This window comes from Moschus berezovskii, chromosome 6, assembly GCF_049115385.1.
Source record: "Moschus berezovskii isolate FMDL1 chromosome 6, NW_MosBer_1.0, whole genome shotgun sequence".
Taxonomy (NCBI): domain Eukaryota; kingdom Metazoa; phylum Chordata; class Mammalia; order Artiodactyla; family Moschidae; genus Moschus; species Moschus berezovskii.
Genome location: NC_142465.1, coordinates 33,096,649 through 33,118,585, shown reverse-complemented (window position 1 = coordinate 33,118,585; position 21,937 = coordinate 33,096,649). Strand labels below are relative to the sequence as shown.

General features: G+C 41.3%; 1 protein-coding gene across 1 annotated transcript in view; it reads right to left on the bottom strand.

Moving 5' to 3' along the window:
• LOC129535617 (natural resistance-associated macrophage protein 2-like) overlaps positions 1-21,937 on the bottom strand; it is a 61,392-nt gene that overhangs the window by 20,555 nt on the left and 18,900 nt on the right. Inside the window, exon 2 of the mRNA XM_088836914.1 lies at positions 21,414-21,568. Coding sequence (XP_088693040.1) covers positions 21,414-21,540 — 127 coding nt within the window. The 5' untranslated portion in view covers positions 21,541-21,568. The remainder of the gene's footprint in view (positions 1-21,413; positions 21,569-21,937) is intronic.

Sequence of the window (21,937 nt, the reverse complement as noted above, 5' to 3'; positions counted from 1 at the left end):
TGGCAAGACTTCAAAACAAAATTTAAGTAAAGGGTATTTCAGGAAAGTGGGCAAGTAGTTTTTAATAAGCATCCACAGGAAATAGTGAGGGACAGCGACACCTGGCGTGCTGCAGTTCATGGGCAAAGATTCAGACATGGATTAGTGACTGAACAACACAACAAAAGCATCCACATGGTGGCTTCAAGGCAATCTCCCAGTCTCTGCTTTTGTCTCCAGATTAACCCAAATATTTAAAAGACTGACTTCCCACCATTTTGATGGGTTTCTAAGGACAGAAATCTATAACTTTCTTTGCTCTAACTAATAATTTAAGCTCATATTTCAAGATTTTGGGTGAGGGGGGGAAGCATCTCACAAGCACACTGGTAGAAGAGGGCCACTGTTTCGCAGCCTCACCTTTCCCTAAACAGAGACTACAGCTATAAGGTTTCAGCTCTCTTTCCCCAACACGTCAACAACTGAGAGAAAAATGAATGACCAGTCCCACCTCCCCGAAGCCCCAGAGGCACCGGGAGGACAAAGCACAGTCCACAGTCCACCTGCGCTTCTCTCCATCAGCAATAAGCAGCCTGGAAAGGGAGAGCATAAGGACTACTGAGTTAAGTTTAACTGGGGGTTCAGTTCAGTTCAGTCACTCAGTCGTGTCTGACTCTCTGCGATCCCATGAATCACAGCACGCCAGGCCTCCCTGTCCATCACCAACTCCCGGAGTTCACTCAAACTCATGTCCATCGAGTCGGTGATACCATCCAGCCATCTCATTCTCTGTTGTCCCCGTCTCCTCCTGCCTCCAATCCCTCCCAGCATCAGAGTCTTTTCCAGTGAGTCAACTCTTCACTTGAGGTGGCCATAGTATTGGAGTTTCAGCTTTAGCATTAGTCCTTCCAATGAACGCCCAGGATTGATCTCCTTTAGAATGGACTGGTTGGATCTCCTTGAAGTCCAGGGGACTCTCAAGAGTCTTTTCCAGCACCACAGTTCAAAAGCATCAATTCTTCAGCGATCAGCTTTCTTCACAGTCCAACTCTCACACCCATACATGACCACGGGAAAAACCATAGCCTTGATTAGACAGACCTTTGTTGGCAAAGTAATGTCTCTGCTTTTTAATATACTATCTAGGTTGGTCATAACTTTCCTTCCAAGGAGTAAGCGTCTTTTAATTTCATGGCTGCAATCAGTAACCACAGTGATTTTGGAGCCCAAAATAATAAATCTGACACTGTTTCCACTGTTTTCCCATCTATTTCCCATGAAGTGATGGGACCAGATGCCATGATCTTAGTTTTCTGAATGTTGAGCTTTAAGACAACTTTTTCACTCTCCTCTTTCACTTTCATCAAGAGGTTCTTTAGTTCCTCTTCACTTTCTGCCATATGGGTGCTGTCATCTGCATATCTGAGGTTATTGATATTTCTCCCAGCAATCTTGATTCCAGCTTGTGCTTCCTCCAGCCCAGCGTTCCTCATGATGTACTCTGCATATAAGTTAAATAAGCAGGGTGACAATATACAGCCTTGATGTACTCCTTTTCCTATTTGGAACCAGTCTGTTGTTCCATATCCAGTTCTAAGTGTTGCTTCCTGACCTGCATACAGGTTTCTCAAGAGGCAGGTCAGGTGGTCTGGTATTCCCATCTCTTTCAGAATGTTCCACAGTTTACTGTGATCCACACAGTCAAAGGCTTTGGCATAGTCAATAAAGCAGAAATAGTTAGAGGGGGCACATTAGTAAGTCCATTGGGCCACAGATCTATGGCATATTCTCCAGTCAACTCCACCAATAAGGCTAACTTTTTAAAATTTTTATCTCCTGATTAAGGAATCTACTTCTCAGTTAGGTTCAAACTTTGAAGAGGAAAGGTAGGTAATATTAATTGTTAACCACCTCCCCTTGAACCCCAGTGACTATCCTACTGAAACTGAGGGAGCCTCCCCATCTCTATCCTTCACTAGACTTCTTCCACTCTTGTAACATTACTGCTCCTGTGTGAACAGTGCTCTGCTTTCTTTTTTAGACATTCTAGAGACATATTCTGGGGCTTCTCTGGTGGCTTAGGCGAAAAGAATCCTTTTGCCAACGCAAGAGACTTGGGTTTTGAGCCGTTGTCGGGAAGATCCCCTAGAGAGGGAAATGGCCACCCACTCCAGTATTCTTGACTGGGAAATCCCATGGATAGAAAAGCCTGGTTGGCTACAGTCCATAGGGTCTCAAAAGAGACATGACTTAGTGACTAAAACAACAACAACAAATTGACATATTCTATACTTATTTTGCAGAATTAAGACCTGAAGAGGGTGTTAGATTTCATCTATATTCTGGAGTGTAAAACATACCACCTCTTGCTAAGTTAGAAAGCATAACCTTTCCTCTTTATCCTCACCAATATCAAGAACTTTGTATAATTAACAATATCCATGTCCTTCCTTCAAGCCAACCTTTTCACTCTCCTCTTTCACTTTCATCAAGAGGCTTTTGAGTTCCTCTTCACTTTCTGCCATAAGGGTGGTGTCATCTGCATATCTGAGATTATTGATATGATGCTGGGAAAGGTTGGGGGCGGGAGGAGAAGGGGACAACCGAGAATGAGATGGCTGGATGGCATCACTGACTCTGTGGACATGAGTTTGGGTGAACTCCGGGAGTTGGTGATGGACAGGGAGGCCTGTCGTGCTGTGGTTCATGGGGTCGCGGAGAGTCGGATATGACTGAGCGACTGAACTGAACTGAACTCAATGTCCTTCCTATCAGAGTTTGAGCTACCAGATGGTTTTGCCAGCAGCCTCAATGCTGCTGACTAAATCCCACCCCTCTCTCAGCCAGCACCTCACTAAATGGGACTTATACATCTGGCCACTCAGTAGTAGTAGGACTTGAATTCCAATCACAGCACACCTCCTAGACACCACTCAGAGCTTGTTTACTTTTATTTTACATTAATTCTAAGAAGCCAGGATAACACACAAGAAACTAGAAACCACAAATCCGATCTGGGACTACAGCTCTTACACGGAAAATTATGGGCTATTGATAGGAGACAACTTCCACATACTTCAATCACTCAGAAACATTATTATGAAGATTATTGGGAATTCCCTGGTGGTCCAGAGGTTAGGACTCCACGTTTTCACTGCCAAGGGTGTAAATTTGATCACTGGTCAGGGAATTAAGGTCCCACAAGTCACACAGCACAGGCCCCCTCCAACCCACCTTCCAAAGAAGAATATTATTATTGGAGTTCCCTGGTGGCATAGTGGTTAGGATTCTAGCCTTTCACTGCTATGGCCCAGGTTCAATCCCTGGCTGGGAAACTGAGATCTTGAAGCCACACAGCATAGTCAAAAAATAAACTAATTAAATAAAATAAAATAGAAAGAAATAAAAAAAATAATAAAATAAAGGAAGTGCCAAAATGTCTTGAATGACCTTTTTAAGATTAGTATTATTAATATTATATTAGTAAGAATAACTCAAGTTTCTAATTGCTGCTCTACTCAGGAAGGACCAATTCAATTAGATTACTTTTGTCCTGATGATTGATATCTGGTTTCAGAAGGCATAGAAGTATTCAATACATTTGAGGAAGATTCCTATTCAAAACAGGCCTTTAAAGGTTATATTTTAAAAGCAAACAATTGAGACAGTAGTATTTTTCCCCAAGTATCATGTGTGAAAGGGTGATAGTTAAATAATTTTAAAAAGAAATGTTTTACCAAAAAATTGAATAATTGCAATTAGTATTCTAAGTGATTATTCCCATAATTACTTACAGAATTTTAAAACACAAGAGTCTGATCTTTCTGAAATCTCTCTCCAAGAAAGAAAATGGATTCTAGATTTCAACTTCTTGCTTTTTTTTTTTTTTTTGCTGCACTGTGCAGCTTGTAGGATCTTAGTTTCCAGACCAAGGATGGAACCTAGGCCTGGAAGCAAGAACCCTGAGTTCCAACCACTAGACCATCAGGGAATTCCCTAGATTCCAACTTTCTCATCAAAACATTGAGTCAACAGCTATAACTTTCATTGTTTGCAGTGTCCAGAGAACATAACTAGGGAAGGAATGGAGAGTCAATACACTCTGCATGCTGCCCAGTGTTTAGGTCTCCATGAAAATCCAACACCCATAAAGAAGCAGTAAGTTAATATAAGACCACTTTGCTCTCTAGGACCATACCACCAGGTCATTTCAGTCATTAAATTACGTTAAGAAAAGATCAAGTGGAGATACAAGCAACAAGAATCAACCTGCAGTACTCGGACAGTTATGATTAACAATGTGCCTTGACATTCCAGGTCACCCCCAGCCACTCAGTGTCACCTTCCTTTAAAGCCAGTAAGTTTCCTCCTATCAAACAGCCATCGACAGCAGGGGGGAAAAAGGCACTCATGGGTCAATGTAATATAACTATTTTATCCCATTCCTTATCAAAAAATTTTAAGACTGTTTTATAAGATAAGAATGCTAATTACATTTTCTGTCTAAATGTCAAAAGTCTACATATTCTTTGACCCAGCAATTCCATTTCTCAGAATGCATAGTAAAGAAACACTTGCACAGGAAGTATCAATATGTGCAAGAATATTTCCCACAGCACTGTTTGGAGTGTCAAAAGACTAAAACAACCCAGGACATTCATAGAATAGAGTACCATGAACAAGGCAGATCCAAACGGATTGACAGGAAACAATCTCCAAGATGCACTGAAGTTAAAGATACTTAGAACAGCATGCTATCATTTACGTAGCAAAAGAGAGACACAGAATATACAATACGCGTACAAAAAAAATCCACAGGACATGCCAAAAACTGGTATTGCCGTCTCCAAGAGGAAGGAGTGGAGGAGCACAAATGAGGTCAGTCAAAAGGACCTCTCATGAATATACACTGTATACGGTTTCGCAATTTAAAAAATATTTGCCAAGTAAATGTATTGTTTATTTTTTAAAAACATAAAGAACATGAAAATTTACTCAGTTTCCCAACAAACACCTCAGGAACCTTCTGTTTTTCAATAACCACTTCAGGGATAAGTCAGTTCTCTCTGATAAAGCTTCTGCAATGGATAACCAGAGATCTGAAGCTGTTGGTGGGCAGGCATATGTGGCCTTAAGTTTAACTTACTACTACTTTGACTTAGTGTGCAAACAGCCATGCTCTGAAATTACGATTTGGAAGTTTCTCCTGAATCCAAAGAAATAAAAAAATCTTCCTCAGCAAAGTGTTTCCTCACTCCCTAACCTGGGTTAAATGGCCCTCTTTCATGTTCCCCCAAGGCATCTGCAGCTTACTATTATCATACCATGCTACCCTGAAAGCATTCATTCCCTGATACTACTCTTGCAACTTTTCTGCAAGTTTTAAATTACATCAACATAAAAAGTTATATCCCCCAACACGTATTAGCTATCATAAATTCTGAATATTTAATTGACAATACTTCCGAGTGTTTTCTTAGCATTTACAAGAACTCTGAAAAACAATCTGGGTAGCCCAAACCTGGTTCAAAAATTGCCAACAAGAAAGTGTGAAATACTGAGTATTAAAGTACATACAATTTCAACTTTTCCCCCCATGGTTAAAAAAAATTGAATTTAAACTAATATTTATCTTATTAAACTCTCTTATAAAGAACAAAGTCACCCAAAACCATTTTCATTGATTTTAGAGCTGTGTTCAATGCTGCAAAAGTCTCCCTAAAATCAATCTTAGTTTTGGAGAGGAATGTTTTTTGAACAGTCTTCTAATTCTTCTCCCCTTCTTTCACTCCTTTATATAGATAAAACTGGAGACAGCATTAAGTAGGAAAAGAAGTTTCATAGGGGCAACCAGAAAAGTGTGCATGGAATCAGCTGATTAGATAAATGTGAGCAGGAATATTTAAACTGACTGGCAAAGCCACCTCTTCCTCCTCTCGATGTTTCCTCAGCCAATGTTCAGGTTCAACACGCTGGTGACAAAATGGAAACTGCTGAAACAGGCCTTAAAAGTCATACCCAAGTTATTTATTAGAGAATAAAAAGGAGTTGTGATTTAAAAAAAAAAAACAGAATTCCATTTGTTTTGAAGAAAATGTAAAGATTTCCAGATCCATCTAAAATTCCCTTTCCTCTAAAGGTCTACTTTAAGGCTAAAATACTTGATAAGCCTACTAAGCCATTATTTTTAGTATAGCTTTTATATTGTATATGCTATTCATGACGGTGAGCTCCTGCCCCTGTATGATTAGAAGTCAACAAACTGAAATATTCTGTGTTTCAAACAGAGCTAACTGCTGTCTGAACTTAAAGATTTTAATAAGGAATATTACTGGCCATTTTTTAGAATGAGAAATGATAGCTTCCTCTGTTTTCCCATTCCAGGTCAATAAAGAAGCATCAGTTTCTGAGTCTTTCCATCAGGATCTTTATCTAATTGATTCTGAAACTCAATCTGCCCCCACTAGGGGTGATAAGAGAGAAACCATGTGAATTTCTAAATCATAATTGAGGATGAGAAGTTTGGAATTATTTTTAAAATTTGAATACAAAATAATCCCATTTTTCTTTCATAAAAAATGATGTTGATATAAAATGACATAATAAAAAAAAAGACAGATTGGAGACAGATTATATCTACTTCCTGACAAGCTTCCCTGGTGGCTCAGATGATAAAGAATCTGTCTGCAGTGCAGGAGACCTGGGTTTGATCCCTGGATCAGGAAGATCCCCTGGATAAGGGACTGGTTACCCACTCCAGTGTTCTTGCCTGGAGAATACAGGCAGAGGAGCCTGGTGGACTACAGTCCACGGGGTCTCAGAGCCAGAAACGACTGAGCAACTAAGACTTTCAATGTTTGTCACCTGACAGAAGAACAAAGTGAAAAGCCCCTCTGGTGTTAGTTTAAGAAAAAAGCCTTCAAACTCTAACCCTCTCTGCCCTAGCAGTTAAAATTTCGGTAAGCTGAATGTCACACAAGCACGTGCAGCTCATAAAGTCCAGCGCTGCTACTGCACAACATGCTTAACTCGCTTCAGAGCCTCTCTCTCTCTCTCTGACACAAGGGCCACTGAGAGGGACCATGTCACTGACTTTTTATGTCATGGTAATAATCTCCAAATTGGAGACATCTCAATTAGTCAATCGGAGAACCACAATTTCAACTCAGCATGCTGTTTCCACTTGACTTAGACTTTTGAAAACCTGTTTTAAGGTTGAAAGGAAAATCTGACATGCAGAACATCTAATGATGAAGAAAAAAGAGAAAGAGAAAATGTTAGGCAGCAAGAAGAGGAGAGGGGGTAAGATACAAGGAGGAAGAGGACAGCTGAAAATGACATCAGCTGCCTGGGTGTCAAAGGCAGTAACAGTGGGGAGAAATGTGGCCAGGCTGTCAAGAAGTACAAAATAATCACTCATCAACCAGAGAGACTTCAGAACTAGAATGGCCCAATTAATACCCATTAAATAGGGCTCTTCACTTTCTCTGCCCAGCCCTCTGAGGCTTTGCCAGCTTCCAAACCTCCTTGCCTGCTTATATGTCAGGGCCACTAATATCTTACTTTCAGAAATTATAGCTTGGTCTTTGTTCCTCCCAGCTCTCACTGGAAGCTTCTCCTGATTTCCTCCCAACCCGAAGTTCACAGCAGTGTATTTCCCTTTGACAGCCCAACCTGGCCTCCTGTCCTGACACAACTATCTCAGAACACAAACTCCAAGCTCTGTAAAAATTTCAAAGACTCCTTTACCCTGAAGTAAGAAAGTCTATGAAACCAGTCTGTATCCACTTCTTATGTCAGAAAAAAATGTTTTGCCCTTATACGTAAGTAGCTTTTCTCTTGCAAATGTGAGGAATGATTACCATTAGGTTACATTCAACTTATTTATTCCAGTGACAGATACCGGCTTCCCCCAATGTAGACTGACCTTAACAATTTTTAGTACATGTGTTCCTCAAAGTGTCTTTGCTTAAAGCAAAGAAAAATTGTCTGTAATGACAGACAATATATATAAGATTCTCTGGTGTGCGTGCAAGCATGCTAAGTCACTTCAGTCGTGTCCAACTCTTCGCCACCCCATGGACTGTAGCCTGCCAGGCTCCTCTGTCCATGGAATTCTCCAGGCAAGAATACCGGAGGGGGTTTCCATGTCCTTCTCTAGGAGACCCTCCTAACCCAGGGATCAAATCTGCGTCTCCTGCATTCCAGGTGGATTCTTTACCATCTGAACCACCAGGGAATCAAGACTCCTACATTCCTCCTTCTACCATTTGGAACCTGCTGAAATTTCAATAGTTGACTTTCAGCCTCCTTTCATTACCTAGGAATTTTATAGACACTCTATTATTAGTGACAGATGGAACAAAAGAAAACAAAAATAACCCATACAAGATGACATACTAGCAATAAGAACAAAGACAAGACTGAGAACCCTAATTTCCCAGTGTAAGTCTTTACTGGGAACTGATCCTTATGCTAAAAAATGTAAGCTACTCTGACCTTAAATTTAAAATGGAAGAGAAATTAGACAATAAATATATTTTTATCATTGGCCAATTCTTTTCTAATCCATTCTGATGGTATTACAGTTTATAATTCATATTTATTGTTTTACTATGTCCATGATATTCCCAATGATACCTGTAGGGCTCTTCCTGTGTCTCCAGGGGCCAATAAACATTAATTGTTCAATACACGGTTGTTAAATTATCAAAAGACTAAATGGCGTTGGATCACAGAGACAGCAAGGGTCTAGTTCTTCCGACTCCTTATATGCTGCACATTCAAATGCTCCCTAACCAGAGAGACTCCCAGGATGAAGACAACAACAGTAATAAGGCAAAAGGCTTCCCTTTCTGCCTCAAACTCCACTCTTTAAAGATGTCACTCCCTGTCTTCCTTATATAAACAGGATTCATAAAGACAATGTCCTCCACTCAGACCAAGCCAGTATCCAACTTTCAATACTATGCAAGTACTAAATTGTTTTTATCCAAAGCTAAATAATTAAGCTTATACCATGTGTGTATATACTCAGAGTTGGGGTCCAACTCTTTGCGACCCCATGGACTGTAGCCCACCAGGCTCCTCTGTCCATGGAATTTTTCAGTCAAGAATACTTGAGTGGGTTGCCATTTCCTCCTCCAGGGGATCTTCCAACCCAAAGATGGAACCTGAGTCTGCAGCATCTCCTACATTGGCAGGTAGGTTCTTTACCACAAATTAGTTCTGAGAATCTCTCTGGGGTGTATGGAGTGTTTCAGAAAGGCTTGATGAAGTCCCTCCAGACCAGAACCTTTCCTTTGGGAACTTCTACTGCAACTAGAAAGTAAAATGGCTGGACCCTCCTTTTTGCATTCCAGGTCTGCTTTCTGGTGGGTAGATTCCCTGGGCTGTTATATACTTACTTGCTGGCTACTTACTTAGCTCACAATGTGGGACTGCCTCCTCCTTAAGCTGTTTCTTCATTGTGCAGGCTCAGTCTGACTTTTCCCAGTGCGGCTCCTGTCTCTTGGCTCTATATATGGAGACAAGTGCGCCTCCCCTTGGTTAAACAAGGCCACTTACCCTGCTCTGGACAACATATTGTTAAAGACACCACAGGGAATTTCAAGAAGCAAACCACACCCTTCAAAGCATAATCAAATTTCATCTTTGACCTGTCGTGAAAAGGAAAGCATATATCTGCAGGAGCTTCCAAGGAGGCTCATAGTAAAGAATCTGCCGATCAACGCAGGAGACAGGAGATTTGGTTTAGTCCCTGGGTTGGGAAGATCCCCTGGAGGAGGAAATGGCAACCCACTACAGTATTCTTGCCTGGAGAATTTCATAGACAGTGGATCCTGGTGGACTACTGTCCATATGGTCATAAAGAGTTAGACATGACTGAGCAACTGAGCATGCACGTGTATATTTGCCACTCCTGGATATTAGCAGACAGTTAATTACATTTAAAAACTTTTATTCTAAAATTTCATCTCTGTCTCAAAAGCACAAGCTGGAATCAAGATTGCTGGGAGAAATATCAATAACCTCAGATATGCAGATGACACCACCCTTATGGCAGAAAGTGAAGAGGAACTCAAGGGCCTCTTGATGAAAGTGAAAGAGGAGAGTGAAAAGGTTGGCTTGAAGCTCAACATTCAGAAAACAAAGATCATGGCATCTGGTCCCATCCCTTCATGGGAAATAGATGGGGAAACAGTGGAAACAGTGTCAGATTTATTTGGGGGGGCTCCAAAATCTCTGTGGATGCTGATTGCAGCCAGGAAATTAAAAGACGCTTACTCCTTGGAAGGAAAGTTATGACCAACCTAGATAGCATATTAAAAAGCAGAGATATAACTTTGCCAACCAAGGTCCGTCTAGTCAAGGCTATGGTTTTTCCCGTGGTCATGTATGGATATGAAGTTGGACTGTGAAGAAGGGTGATCACCAAAGAATTGATGCTTTTGAACTGTGGTGCTGGAGAAGACTCTTGAGAGCCCCTTGGACTGCAAGGAAATCCAACCAGTCCATTCTAAAGGAGATCAATCCTGGGTGTTCACTGGAAGGACTGATGCTAAAGCTGAAACTCCAATACTTTGGCCACTTCATGAGACGAGTTGACTGACTGGATCAGACTCTGATGCTGGGACGGATTGGGGGGGGGAGGAGACAGGGACGACAGAGAATGAGATGGCTGGATGGCATCACTGACTCGATGGACATGAGTTTGAGTGAACTCCGGGAGTTGGTGATGGACAGGGAGGCCTGGCGTGCTATGATTCATGGGGTCGCAAAGAGCTGGACACGACTGAGCAACTGAACTGAACTGAGAGGCCCAGAACATCCATAGCACCACAAGATAAAGAAGATCCCTTCATTCCAGTACTAGAAGCCATCTTATTACAATTGACCTATCTCTTTGTCCTTATTCTACAGCAGACAAGTTCCCTAAGGCAAAACTGCCTTAGATTGGGTTGGGCTCAATTTGCCCCCCTTCATGGGAAAATAAAAGAAGAAATATGAAATCACCTAAGAACTAACCTGTTGCAGGAAAAGTCCCCGTTGTGGTTTAGGATTCCCAAAATAAGAATTTACTTTACAAGGAGACTGTATCATAGTACTCCTGTGGCCTTTACTCAGGAACTGCTCCCAACATACACACTCCAATCTTGCCCGCTAGGTCCCCAATGCACTTACAGTAACATTAATGGGGTCCTTATTATGTATCAAATACCATATTTAGGACATTATAAACAAGTTCATGATAAATTTGTGAGGCAAGGACTATAATCTTTATTTTGCATATTAGGAACCTGAGTTTGAGGGAGGTTAAGTAATTAGTTACTTAAGGAGGTAAATTAATTAAAGTTAATTAATTTAACAGCATGTTAGTGGTAGAGTCAGGCTTTGAATAAAAATGTGTTAGATCCAAAAGCCAGCACCCCAACTACCATATCACAGTGCCTCATCTTACACCCCTAAAACAGTTTCCTTCTATTCACATCTCTAGCTCAGAAATTTCTCTTATAAAATCCTATTCATGTAAATTCACTGAACATTTCACATTATCATAATAGCCAATTGATTTCTAAATAGACGTTAATATGTATCTGTATCATGTGTGGTTTTATTTAAATAGGAGACTTTCTTCCATGCTCACTTCCCATCCACTCTCCCGGTATTCTTTTTCATGCTTTTTTTTCCCCCTGAACACTGCTTGAAATTAACTCCTTCATGCATACCTACTTAGAAGTTCAGTACTGTCTGACTCTTTGCAACCGCATGGACTATAACAGGCCAGACTCCTTGGTCCATGGGATTTTCCAGGCAAGAATATTGGACTGGGTTGCCATTTCCTCCTCCAGAGGATTTTCAAGACCCAGGGATCAAACTCAAGAACCCAAGACCCCCAAGATCGAACAAGAACCACATCTCCTGTGTCTCCTGCATTGACAGGCAGATTCTTTACCACTGAGCCACCCAGGAAGCCCCCTCCTAAGTCTTCTCACCCCTCCCTTTTTGTGGGAGGACAGAGGGAACAAAACATACCCATCAAACTGAGATGGCATCTTGAGACAAGAAAGCAAGACAGGCAGTTCCCTGTAATCATGTTTCCCATTTATTATACGGTAACTTACTCACAGAGTGGGATTGGGCGAACAATGATCCAGAAGACTTCGAAACTACATTCCACATCAGTGTCCACTGGGACAATTTTATTGTTAAACTAGGGTATGGGGGTAGGTGCTCAAAACAGGAACTGTATTCCTAAGTCAAGACTTATGAATGGGTAACTAGTCTCATGGGAATACATCAGCAAAGGGTGTCATCGTTTGAGGATCAACAGAGCATAGGGGCTACCTGATCCTAATGATTATTAAACTATACCTACTAACTACAAAAAACTTGACAATAGAGAAGTGAGTAACAGCACAGTACAGTCCTGGGTTGGGTCAGGGTAAAGACAAGAGGAACTTAGGCATGATGGCGTCAGTTACGGGAAAAAAACTCATTATTATTGTTGTTGTTTTTATTGTTGTTATTAGTTCCATTAAAACACCCTCCTCTATTGAAGCATTTGCTGACTCCCTCCTCCAGGCAGCATTAGCCCTAAATCCTGTCTGCTACACAAGCACTTCTTACTCTACTCTAACACCAACTCATTCTGAATATATTTATTGAAAATCAATTACCTGCCAGGCAGAAGATGGGTGGAACAGACACAATACAAATAATATAAGCACAGCCCCTTAGTGGGTTAATGTTTTTATGCTTTCTTCTCCCACAAAAATATGAGCTTCTCAAAAGGGGAAATTATCTTTGTACACCTAGTGTTAACAAAGTCCAGATATATGAGGTGTTCCATAACTATGTATCATCCCATTGTTTTAATGTTATGGCTCAAGCAATGAAGACTAATAATTAGGTTATATCTGTTTATATTTATGTATCTATTTCCAAAGTTGAGTCTTTGTATGTGTGTTCAGTTGCTAAGTCATATTAGATTCTTTGCAACCCAATGGACTGTACGGAACCCACCAGACTCCTCTGGCCATGAATTCCCCAGGAAAGAATACTGGAATAGGTTGCCATTTCCTCCTCCAAGGGATATTCCCAACCCAGGGACTGAAACTGAGTCTTGTGATATCTTTATCTATCCTAAAAGTATTCCTCCTTGTGATAATGCTGGAATGCACTAGAAGTATCCCCTGGGAGAATGAAGGACTTATTACCCCTGTTTTGAGTGGGAATGCTGTTGGCCTCAGGCATGACCTCTTATGCCTCTCTCAGGCAGCCCACATCAAATAACTGATCCAGATGGGAAGATGAAGATTTGCCCCTCTTTCCCCAACCAGGGACAGATCTGATGGTTGGCTCAACCTGTATCCTACATCACAGCTCAACTCCTGTGCAGACTGCTTCCTTCCCTTCCTTTAGCGTCTATCTCAAGATCACCTCCAAATAACTGACTGCCTCCATCTTGAAGTTGGCTTCCCTTTTTACTACTTCCTGCATCCAGAAATTAATGTATTTGAAAAAGTGATCTGCATTCCTCTACTTCTCCAACACTCTTTTTTCCATCCTTTTGTGACCCCACCTAGAAATCACGTCCTCATTAGCTAAATGAGATCATCACGATGTAGAGTCAGAAAACCCACTAACTCTTCAACTTTCTCCGTCTTTGAAATGTGATACCATTCCTCTTAGAATGCTTTCTTTGGCTTCCATTACGCTGTGCTGTTTCAGTCGTTCTGTTTGAATTGTTCTCTCTCCTACTTTCACTCAGACTTTCTTCTTCCTACTCCTCACATGAAGGCATTGTTTAGGTTCACTCCTTCGTCCTCTTCTAATTTTAAACAACCTGTCTGTAATTTCAGTGTAATAAGACTGAGGACCCAATCAGCATTAGAGACATTTGTGGGACGGTGAGAGTAAAAATAGCTTCTTAAGGGTAAAACTCTGCATATATAAGTTAAATAAGAAGGGTGACAATATACAACCCTGACGTACTCCTTTTCCTATTTGGAACCAGTCTGTTGTTCCATGTCCAGTTCTAACTGTTGCTTCCTGACCTGCATACAGGTTTCTCAAGAGGCAGGTCAGGTGGTCTGGTATTCCCATCTCTTTCAAAATGTTCCACAGTTTATTGTGATCCACACAGTCAAAGGCTTTGGCATAGGCAATGAAGCAGAAATAGATGTTTTTCTGGAACTCTCTTGCTTTCTCCATGATCCAGCAGATGTTGGCACTTTGATCTCTGGTTCCTCTGCCTTTTCTAAAACCTGCTTGAACATCTGGAAGTTCACGGTTCACATATTGCTGAAGCCTGGCTTGGAGAATTTTGAGCATGACTTTACTAGCGTGTGAGATGAGTGCAATTGTGAGGTAGTTTGAACATTCTTTGGCATTCCCTTTCTTTGGGATTGGAATGAAGACTGACCTTAACTTATATGCAGAGTACATCATGAGGAACACTGGGCTGGAAGAAGCACAAGCTGGAATCAAGATTGCTGGGAGAAATATCAATAACCTCAGATATGCAGATGACACCACCCTTATGGCAGAAAGTGAAGAGGAACTCAAAGGCCTCTTGATGAAAGTGAAAGAGAAGAGTGAAAAGTTTGGCTTGAAGCTCAACATTCAGAAAACGAAGATCATGGCATCTGGTCCCATTACTTCATGGGAAATAGATGGGGAAACAGTGTCAGACTTTATTTTTGGGGGCTCCAAAATCACTGCGGATGCTGATTGCAGCCAGGAAATTAAAAGACGCTTACTCCTTGGAAGGAAAGTTATGACCAACCTAGATAGCATATTAAAAAGCAGAGACATTACTTTGCCAACCAAGGTCCGTCTAGTCAAGGCTATGGTTTTTCCCGTGGTCATGTACGGATGTGAGTGTTGGACTGTGAAGAAAGCTGATCGCCGAAGAATTGATGCTTTCGAACTGTGGTGCTGGAGAAGACTCTTGAGAGTCCCTTGGACTGCAAGGAAATCCAACCAGTCCATTCTAAAGGAGATCAATCCTGGGTGTTCATTGGAAGGACTGATGCTAAAGCTGAAACTCCAATACTTTGGCCACCTCATGCGACAAGTTGACTCACTGGAAAAGAGTCTGATGCTGGGAGGGATTGGGGGTGGGAGGAGACGGGGACAACAAAGAATGAGATGGCTGGATGGCATCACCGACTCGATGGACATGAGTTTGAGTGAACTCCGGGAGTTGGTGATGGACAGGGAGGCCTGACATGCTGTGATTCATGGGGTCGCAAAGAGTCGGACACAACTGAGTGACTGAACTGAACTGAACTGAAAGGGTAAAACAGACCTGGATTCCAGGTCAAGCCAACTGAGAAACTGTGGGTAAATTATCAAATCTTTGTTTCGTTTCTTTATCTGAACTGAGGATGATACCAGCCTCACAAGGATGCTCCCTATATTTTTGGTTCCCCAAATGCACCAATGTTCTCTTTTACCTCCCTGTCTTCACATGTTGTGCCTCTGCTGCAGCATTCTGGCTCTGCCCATCCTCCATCTAGCTAATCCCTACTTACCTCTGATGTCTCACTTTGCTTTTATAAAAAATAATTTTATTTATTTTATTTCTGGCTGTGCTGGGTCTTCTTTTCTGCACAGGCTTTTCTCTAGTTGCAGGGTTTGGGGACTACTCTCCAGTTGCAGTGTGCAGGCTTATTGCGGTGGCTTCTCTTGCTGCAGAGCATGGCTCTAGAGCACACAGGCTTCAACAGTTGCAGCACGTGGACTCTGTAGTTGCAGCTCCCCAGATCTAGAGCACAGGCTCAGTAGTTGTGGCTCCATGGTATGTGGAATCTACCCAGTCAGGGGTCAAACCCATGTCCCCTGCATTGGCAGGCAGATTCTTATCCACTGGACCACCACAAAAGTCCCTGATGTCTCACTTTAGATGTTCCTTCCTCTAGGGAGGACATCCCTGGTGGCCCAGAGGTGAAAGTAAAGTCACCAGTGGCCCTAGTGGTGAAAGTAAAGTCCGATGCTAAAAGAAACAGTATTGCACAGGAACCTGGAATGTTAGGTTCATGAATCCAGGTAAATTGGACATGATCAAGCAAGAGATGTTAAGAGGATTCTCAGGAGGCACTAATGGTAAAGAACCTGTCAGCCAATGCAGGAGACGTAAGAAACGCAGGTTCGTTCCCTGGGTTGGAAAGAGCCCCTAACTAGGAAATGATCACATACTTCAGATCCAAGCAAGTATTCTTAATCCATTCAGTATTCTTGCCTAGAAAATCCCACGGACAGAGGAGTCTAGCAGGCTACGGTCCATAGAGTCCCAAAGTGTAGGACAAGAATAAAGTGATTTAGCAGGCATGCAAGCAGAAGACAATAGTGAACATCAACATTTTATGAATCAGTGAACTAAAATGGACAGGAATGGGTGAATTTAATCCAGATGACCATTATATCTACTATTGTGGACAAAAATGCCTTAGAATAAATGGAGTAACCCTCACAGTCAACAAGAGTCTGAAATGCAGTACTTGGGTGCAATCTCAAAAATGACAGAATGCTCTCGGTTCATTTCCAAGGCAAGCCATTCAATATCATAGTAATCTAAGTCTACGCTCCAACCACTAATGCTGAAGAAGCTGAAGATGAAAGGTTCTATAAAGACCTTCTAAAACTAACACACAAAAAAGATGTCCTAACCAAGGATCCCACTCAGGCCCCAGGGCCCTAGTAGTGATAGCACTGAGTGTTAACCACTGGACCATCAGGAAATTCCCTTGTTTTGGTTTTAGATTACCTGTGATAGAAACCCAATTCAGACTATGCTCAAAGGGAAGTGAATTACACATAACACAATGGTACAGTGAGTTTGGACAGGGCTTCATCTGGGAACTCAGATAATATCAACCAAGCCACTGTCCACTTATCTCTTTCTTTCTAACCCCCTCTCGCTCTGGGCTCTACTTCAGTCCCAGTACGGTTTATTCCCAGACAGGTTCTGCCTGCATGGTGGGACGGTGGCCACCACCTGCTCTGGGCTGGTGGAATCCTCACCACTAGCAGATAGACTATCTTTTCCCTTATTGTTCCAGCAAAAATCTCAGGGAGGGCTCTGTCTGACACCTAGCTTGGGTTATGAGTCAAGTCCCAAACCAAAAATAGTGGTCAGGGGTGCCTAGGACATAAGCTGACCAGTGAGGTTAGAGGGTGAGTCACCCAGAGTAAAAAGAGGTTGGGGAGGAGTCTTCTCAAGAGGTAGGGTCAGAGGTTCAGAATGACCAAGTTTCCAAAGCTGAATAGGTTTAGTTTAGAAAGACAGCTCAGTCTCTTCTATTTAATGTTAACAAACAACATTAGAATAAGGACACACAAACACATGTTTGTTCCATTTCATTTTATTCATACAGCACAGCATTGAGGATCTACTCTGTGCCGGATGCTGTTCTGGACACTGGAAAATAGCAGTGGTTAAGACATACAGGGACTTCCCTGGTGGTTCAGTGGTTAAGACTCTGTCTGCCAATGTAGGCTGTGAGGGTTCAATCCCTGGTCGAGGAGCTAAGATCCCACATGCCGTACGGCCAAAAACCAAAACATAAAATAGAAGCAAAAGGAGAAAACTGAAAGCATATCAAATATCTTCTTCAGCCACAGTGGTATGAAATTAGATACTAATTTCAGGAAGACTGGAAAATTTACAGATATTTGGAGGTTAAAAAAACATGCTGTTGAACAATCAAAGAGTGAATTAAGAAATCAAAAGAGAAATTGAAACATACCTAGAGAAAAATAAAAATGGAAATACAAACAAAGCTAGTGGAGGTGACGGAATTCCAGTTGATATATTTCAAATCCTAAAAGATGATGCTGTGGAAGTGCTGCACTCAATATGCCAGCAAATTTGGAAAACTCAGCAGTGGCCACAGGACTGGAAAAGCGCAGTTTTCATTCCAATCCCACAGAAAGGCAATGCCAAAGAATGCTCAAACTACCGCACAATTGCACTCATCTCACAAGCTAGTAAAGTAATGCTTAAAATTCTCCAAGCCAGGCTTCAGCAATATGTGAACTGTGAACTTCCAGATGTTCAAGCTGGTTTTAGAAAAGGCAAAGGAACCAGAGATCAAATTGCCAACATCCAATGGATCATGGAAAAAGCAAGAGAGTTCCAGAAAAATACTACTTCTGCTTTATTGACTAGGCCAAAGCCTTTGACTGTGTGGATCACAATAAACTGTGGAAAATTCTGAAAGAGATGGGATTACCAGACCACCTGACCTGCCTCTTGAGAAACCTGTATGCAGATCAGGAAGCAACAGTTAGAACTGGACATGGAACGGAAAAGGAGTACATCAAGGCTGTATATTGTCACCCTGCTTATTTAACTTACATGCAGAGTACATCATGAGAAACACTGGGCTGGAAGAAGCACAAGCTGGAATCAAGATTGCTGGGAGAAATATCAATAAACTCAGATATGCAGATGACACCACCCTTATGGCAGAAAGTGAAGAAGAACTAAAAAGCCTCTTGATGAAAGTGAAAGAGGAGAGTGAAAAAGTTGGCTTAAAGCTCAACATTCAGAAAACTAAGATCATGGCATCCGGTCCCATCAATTCATGGCAAACAGACGGGGAAAGAGTGGAAACAGTAGCTGACTTTATTCTATTGGGCTCCAAAATCACTGCAGATGGTGACTGTAGCCATGAAATTAAAAGATGCTTACTCCTTGGAAGGAAAGTTATGACCAACCTAGACAGCATATTAAAAAGCAGAGACATTACTTTGCCAACAAAGGTCCATCTAGTCAAGGCTTATGGTTTTTCCTGTAGTCATGTATGCATGTGAGAGTTGGACTATAAAGAAAGTTGAGTGCCGAAGAATTGATGCTTTTGAACTGTGATGTTGGAGAAGACTCTTGAGAGTCCCTTGGACTGCAAGGACATCCAACCAGTCCATCCTAAAGGAGATCAGTCCTGGGTGTTTATTGGAAGGACTGATGCTGAAGCTGAAACTCCAATACTTTGGCCACCTCATGCAAAAAGCTGACTCATTTGAAAAGACCCTGATCCTGGGAAAGACTGAGGCCAGGCGGAGAAGCAGACAACAGAGGATGAGATGGCTGGATGGCATCACCAACTCAATGGACATGAGTTTGGGTAAACTCCGGGAGTCGGTGATGGACAGGGAGGCCTGCCATGCTGCAGTTCATGGGGTTGCAAAGAGTCAGACACGACTGAACGACTGAACTGAACTGAACACACCAAAACTTATGGGATGCAGCAAAGGCAATACTAAGAGACAAGTTCAAAATGACAGATGCCTGCCACAGGGAACAAGAAAAATTTCAAATAACCTAATTTTATACCTCAAGAAACTAAAAAAAAGAACAAATAAAGCACAAGATTAGTAGAAGGAAGGAAATAACAAAGATCAGAGTGGCAATAAATAAAACAGAGCCTAAAAAGACAACAGAAAAGATAAATGAAACCAAACACTGGCTTTTTTTAAAAGATTTAATAGACAAATCTTTAGCTAGACGCATCAAGAAAAAAAGAGATGATCCAAATGAATAAAATCAGAAATGTAGAGAGGAGACTTTACGGTTGATACCACAGAAATACAAAGAATCGTAAGTGACTACTATAAGCCAACAAATTGGTTAACATAGAAGAAATGAATAAATTCCTAGAAACATACCCTACCAAGACTGATTCATGAATAGAAAATCTGAAGAGATAGATTACTAGTAAGGACATTAAATCAGTAAGGAACAATCTCCCAACAAACAAAATTCTAGGACTAGAGGATTTCACTAGTGAATTCTATAAAATACGTAAAGTATTAGTACCAATCATTCTCATACTCTTCCAAGAAACAGAATAGGAAGAAACACTTCCAAATTCATTCTACAAGAACAGCATTATTCTGATACTAAAACCAGACAAAGACGCCACAAGAATTTCTGCATTTCTTAGCATACCATTAAAAAGACAAGCCATGGAGTAGGAAAACATATTTAATAATGACTTGCAAAGAATTCTCAACACTCAATAAGAAAATAGCCCTATTTTAAAATGTTCAGGGAATGTCCTGGCAGTCCAGTGGTTAGGGTGCCACACTTCCACTCCAGGGGGCGCAGGTTCAATCCTTGGTTGGGGAACTAAGATCCTACGTGCCACACAGCATAGCCAAAAACAATAATAATAAGTAAAACATTCAAAAGATTTGAACAGACACCTCAAATAAGATACATAGACTCCAATTAAAATAAATTAAAAATAAAATTTAAAAAGAGATAAAATGAACACACAAGAAAAAAAAAGATACATAGATAGCAAATATAGGCCACTAAAAGATGCTTGATATCATTAATCACCTGGGAGATGCATATTAAAACTACAAGGAGGCACCACAAGACATTTTTTAGGATGGCTAAGATTAAAAGGATGACCACACCACCTGTAGGTGAGGATGTGGAGCAACTCAATCTCTCATACACTGCTGGTGGTACAACCACTTTGGAAAACAGTTTGGCATTTTCTTTAACAGATAAACATATACCTACCATGAGATTTACACATTCTACTCACAGGAATTTATCCAGGAGAAAGCATATGTACATATATAAGACTTGTACACTAATGTTCACAGTAGCTTAATTTTTTTAAAGTATATTTATTTATTTGACTGCATTGAGTCTGAATGCAGCACACAGGATCTTTGTTGTGTCACGCGGCATCTTTTGTTGCAACACAGTGGATCTTTCCTTGAGGTTCACGGACTCTTTAGTTTTGACTAGTCGGTTCTAGGCTCAGTAGTTGTGGCATGGGGGCTTAGTTGCTCCCCAGAAACTTAGTTCCCTGACCAAAGATCAAACCTGATTCCACTGCATTGCAAGGTGTATTCTTAACCACTGCACCACCAGGAAAGTCCCCATAGTAGCGTCATCTGCAACAGCCAAAAACTGTTAACAACCCAAATGTCCATCAACAGGTGAGTGGATAAACCAACTGTTATAGATCCATACAAAGGAATACTACTCAGCAGGAAAATCAACAGATGCATGCAACAATATGGATGACTCTCAATTATGCTCAATGAAAGAAGCCAGACCAAAAAAAGCAGATATTGTATGATTCCATTAACATTAAATTATAGGAAATGCAAACTAATCTCTAGCAACAGAAAACAGATCAGTGGTGGCCCAGGAGCAGGGAGGACAGGAAAGAGGGATTACCAAGAGGCAAGAGGTATTTGGGGGAGGTGATAGGTATGTTCATTACTTTGACCGAAGCAATGATTTCATGGGTGTGTACATGTGTGAAAACTTAACCAAACTAGACACTTTAAATGTGTGTAGTTTATTGTTTGTCACGTCTACCTCAAGAAAGCTGTTAAGATGGAATATATATTTATAAAATATGTGTAGGGTGTAACAAATAATAATGGCTTACCTGGTGGCTCGGTCTTTGAAGAATCAGACTGCAAAGCTGGAAACCCTGGTTTCATCCCAGGGTGGGGAAGATCCTCTGGAGAAGGAAATGGCAACCCACTGCAGTATTCTTGCTTGCTAAATCCCATGGACAGAGGAGCCTGATGGACTACAGTCCTTGGGATCACAAGAATCAGACACAAATTAGCAATTAAACTTGCTTATTTAACTTATATGCAGAGTACATCATGAGGAACGCTGGGCTGGAAGAAGCACAAGCTAGAATCAAGATTGCTGGGAGAAATACCAATAACCTCAGATATGCAGATGATACTACCCTTATGGCAGAAAGTGAAGAGGAACTCAAAAGCCTCTTGATTAAAGTGAAAGAGATGAGTGAAAAGGTTGGCTTGAAGCTCAACATTCAGAAAACAAAGATCATGGCATCTGGTCCCAACACTTCATGGGAAATAGATGGGGAAACAGTGGAAACAGTGTCAGACTTTATTTTGGGGGGCTCCAAAATCACTGCAGATGCTGACTGCA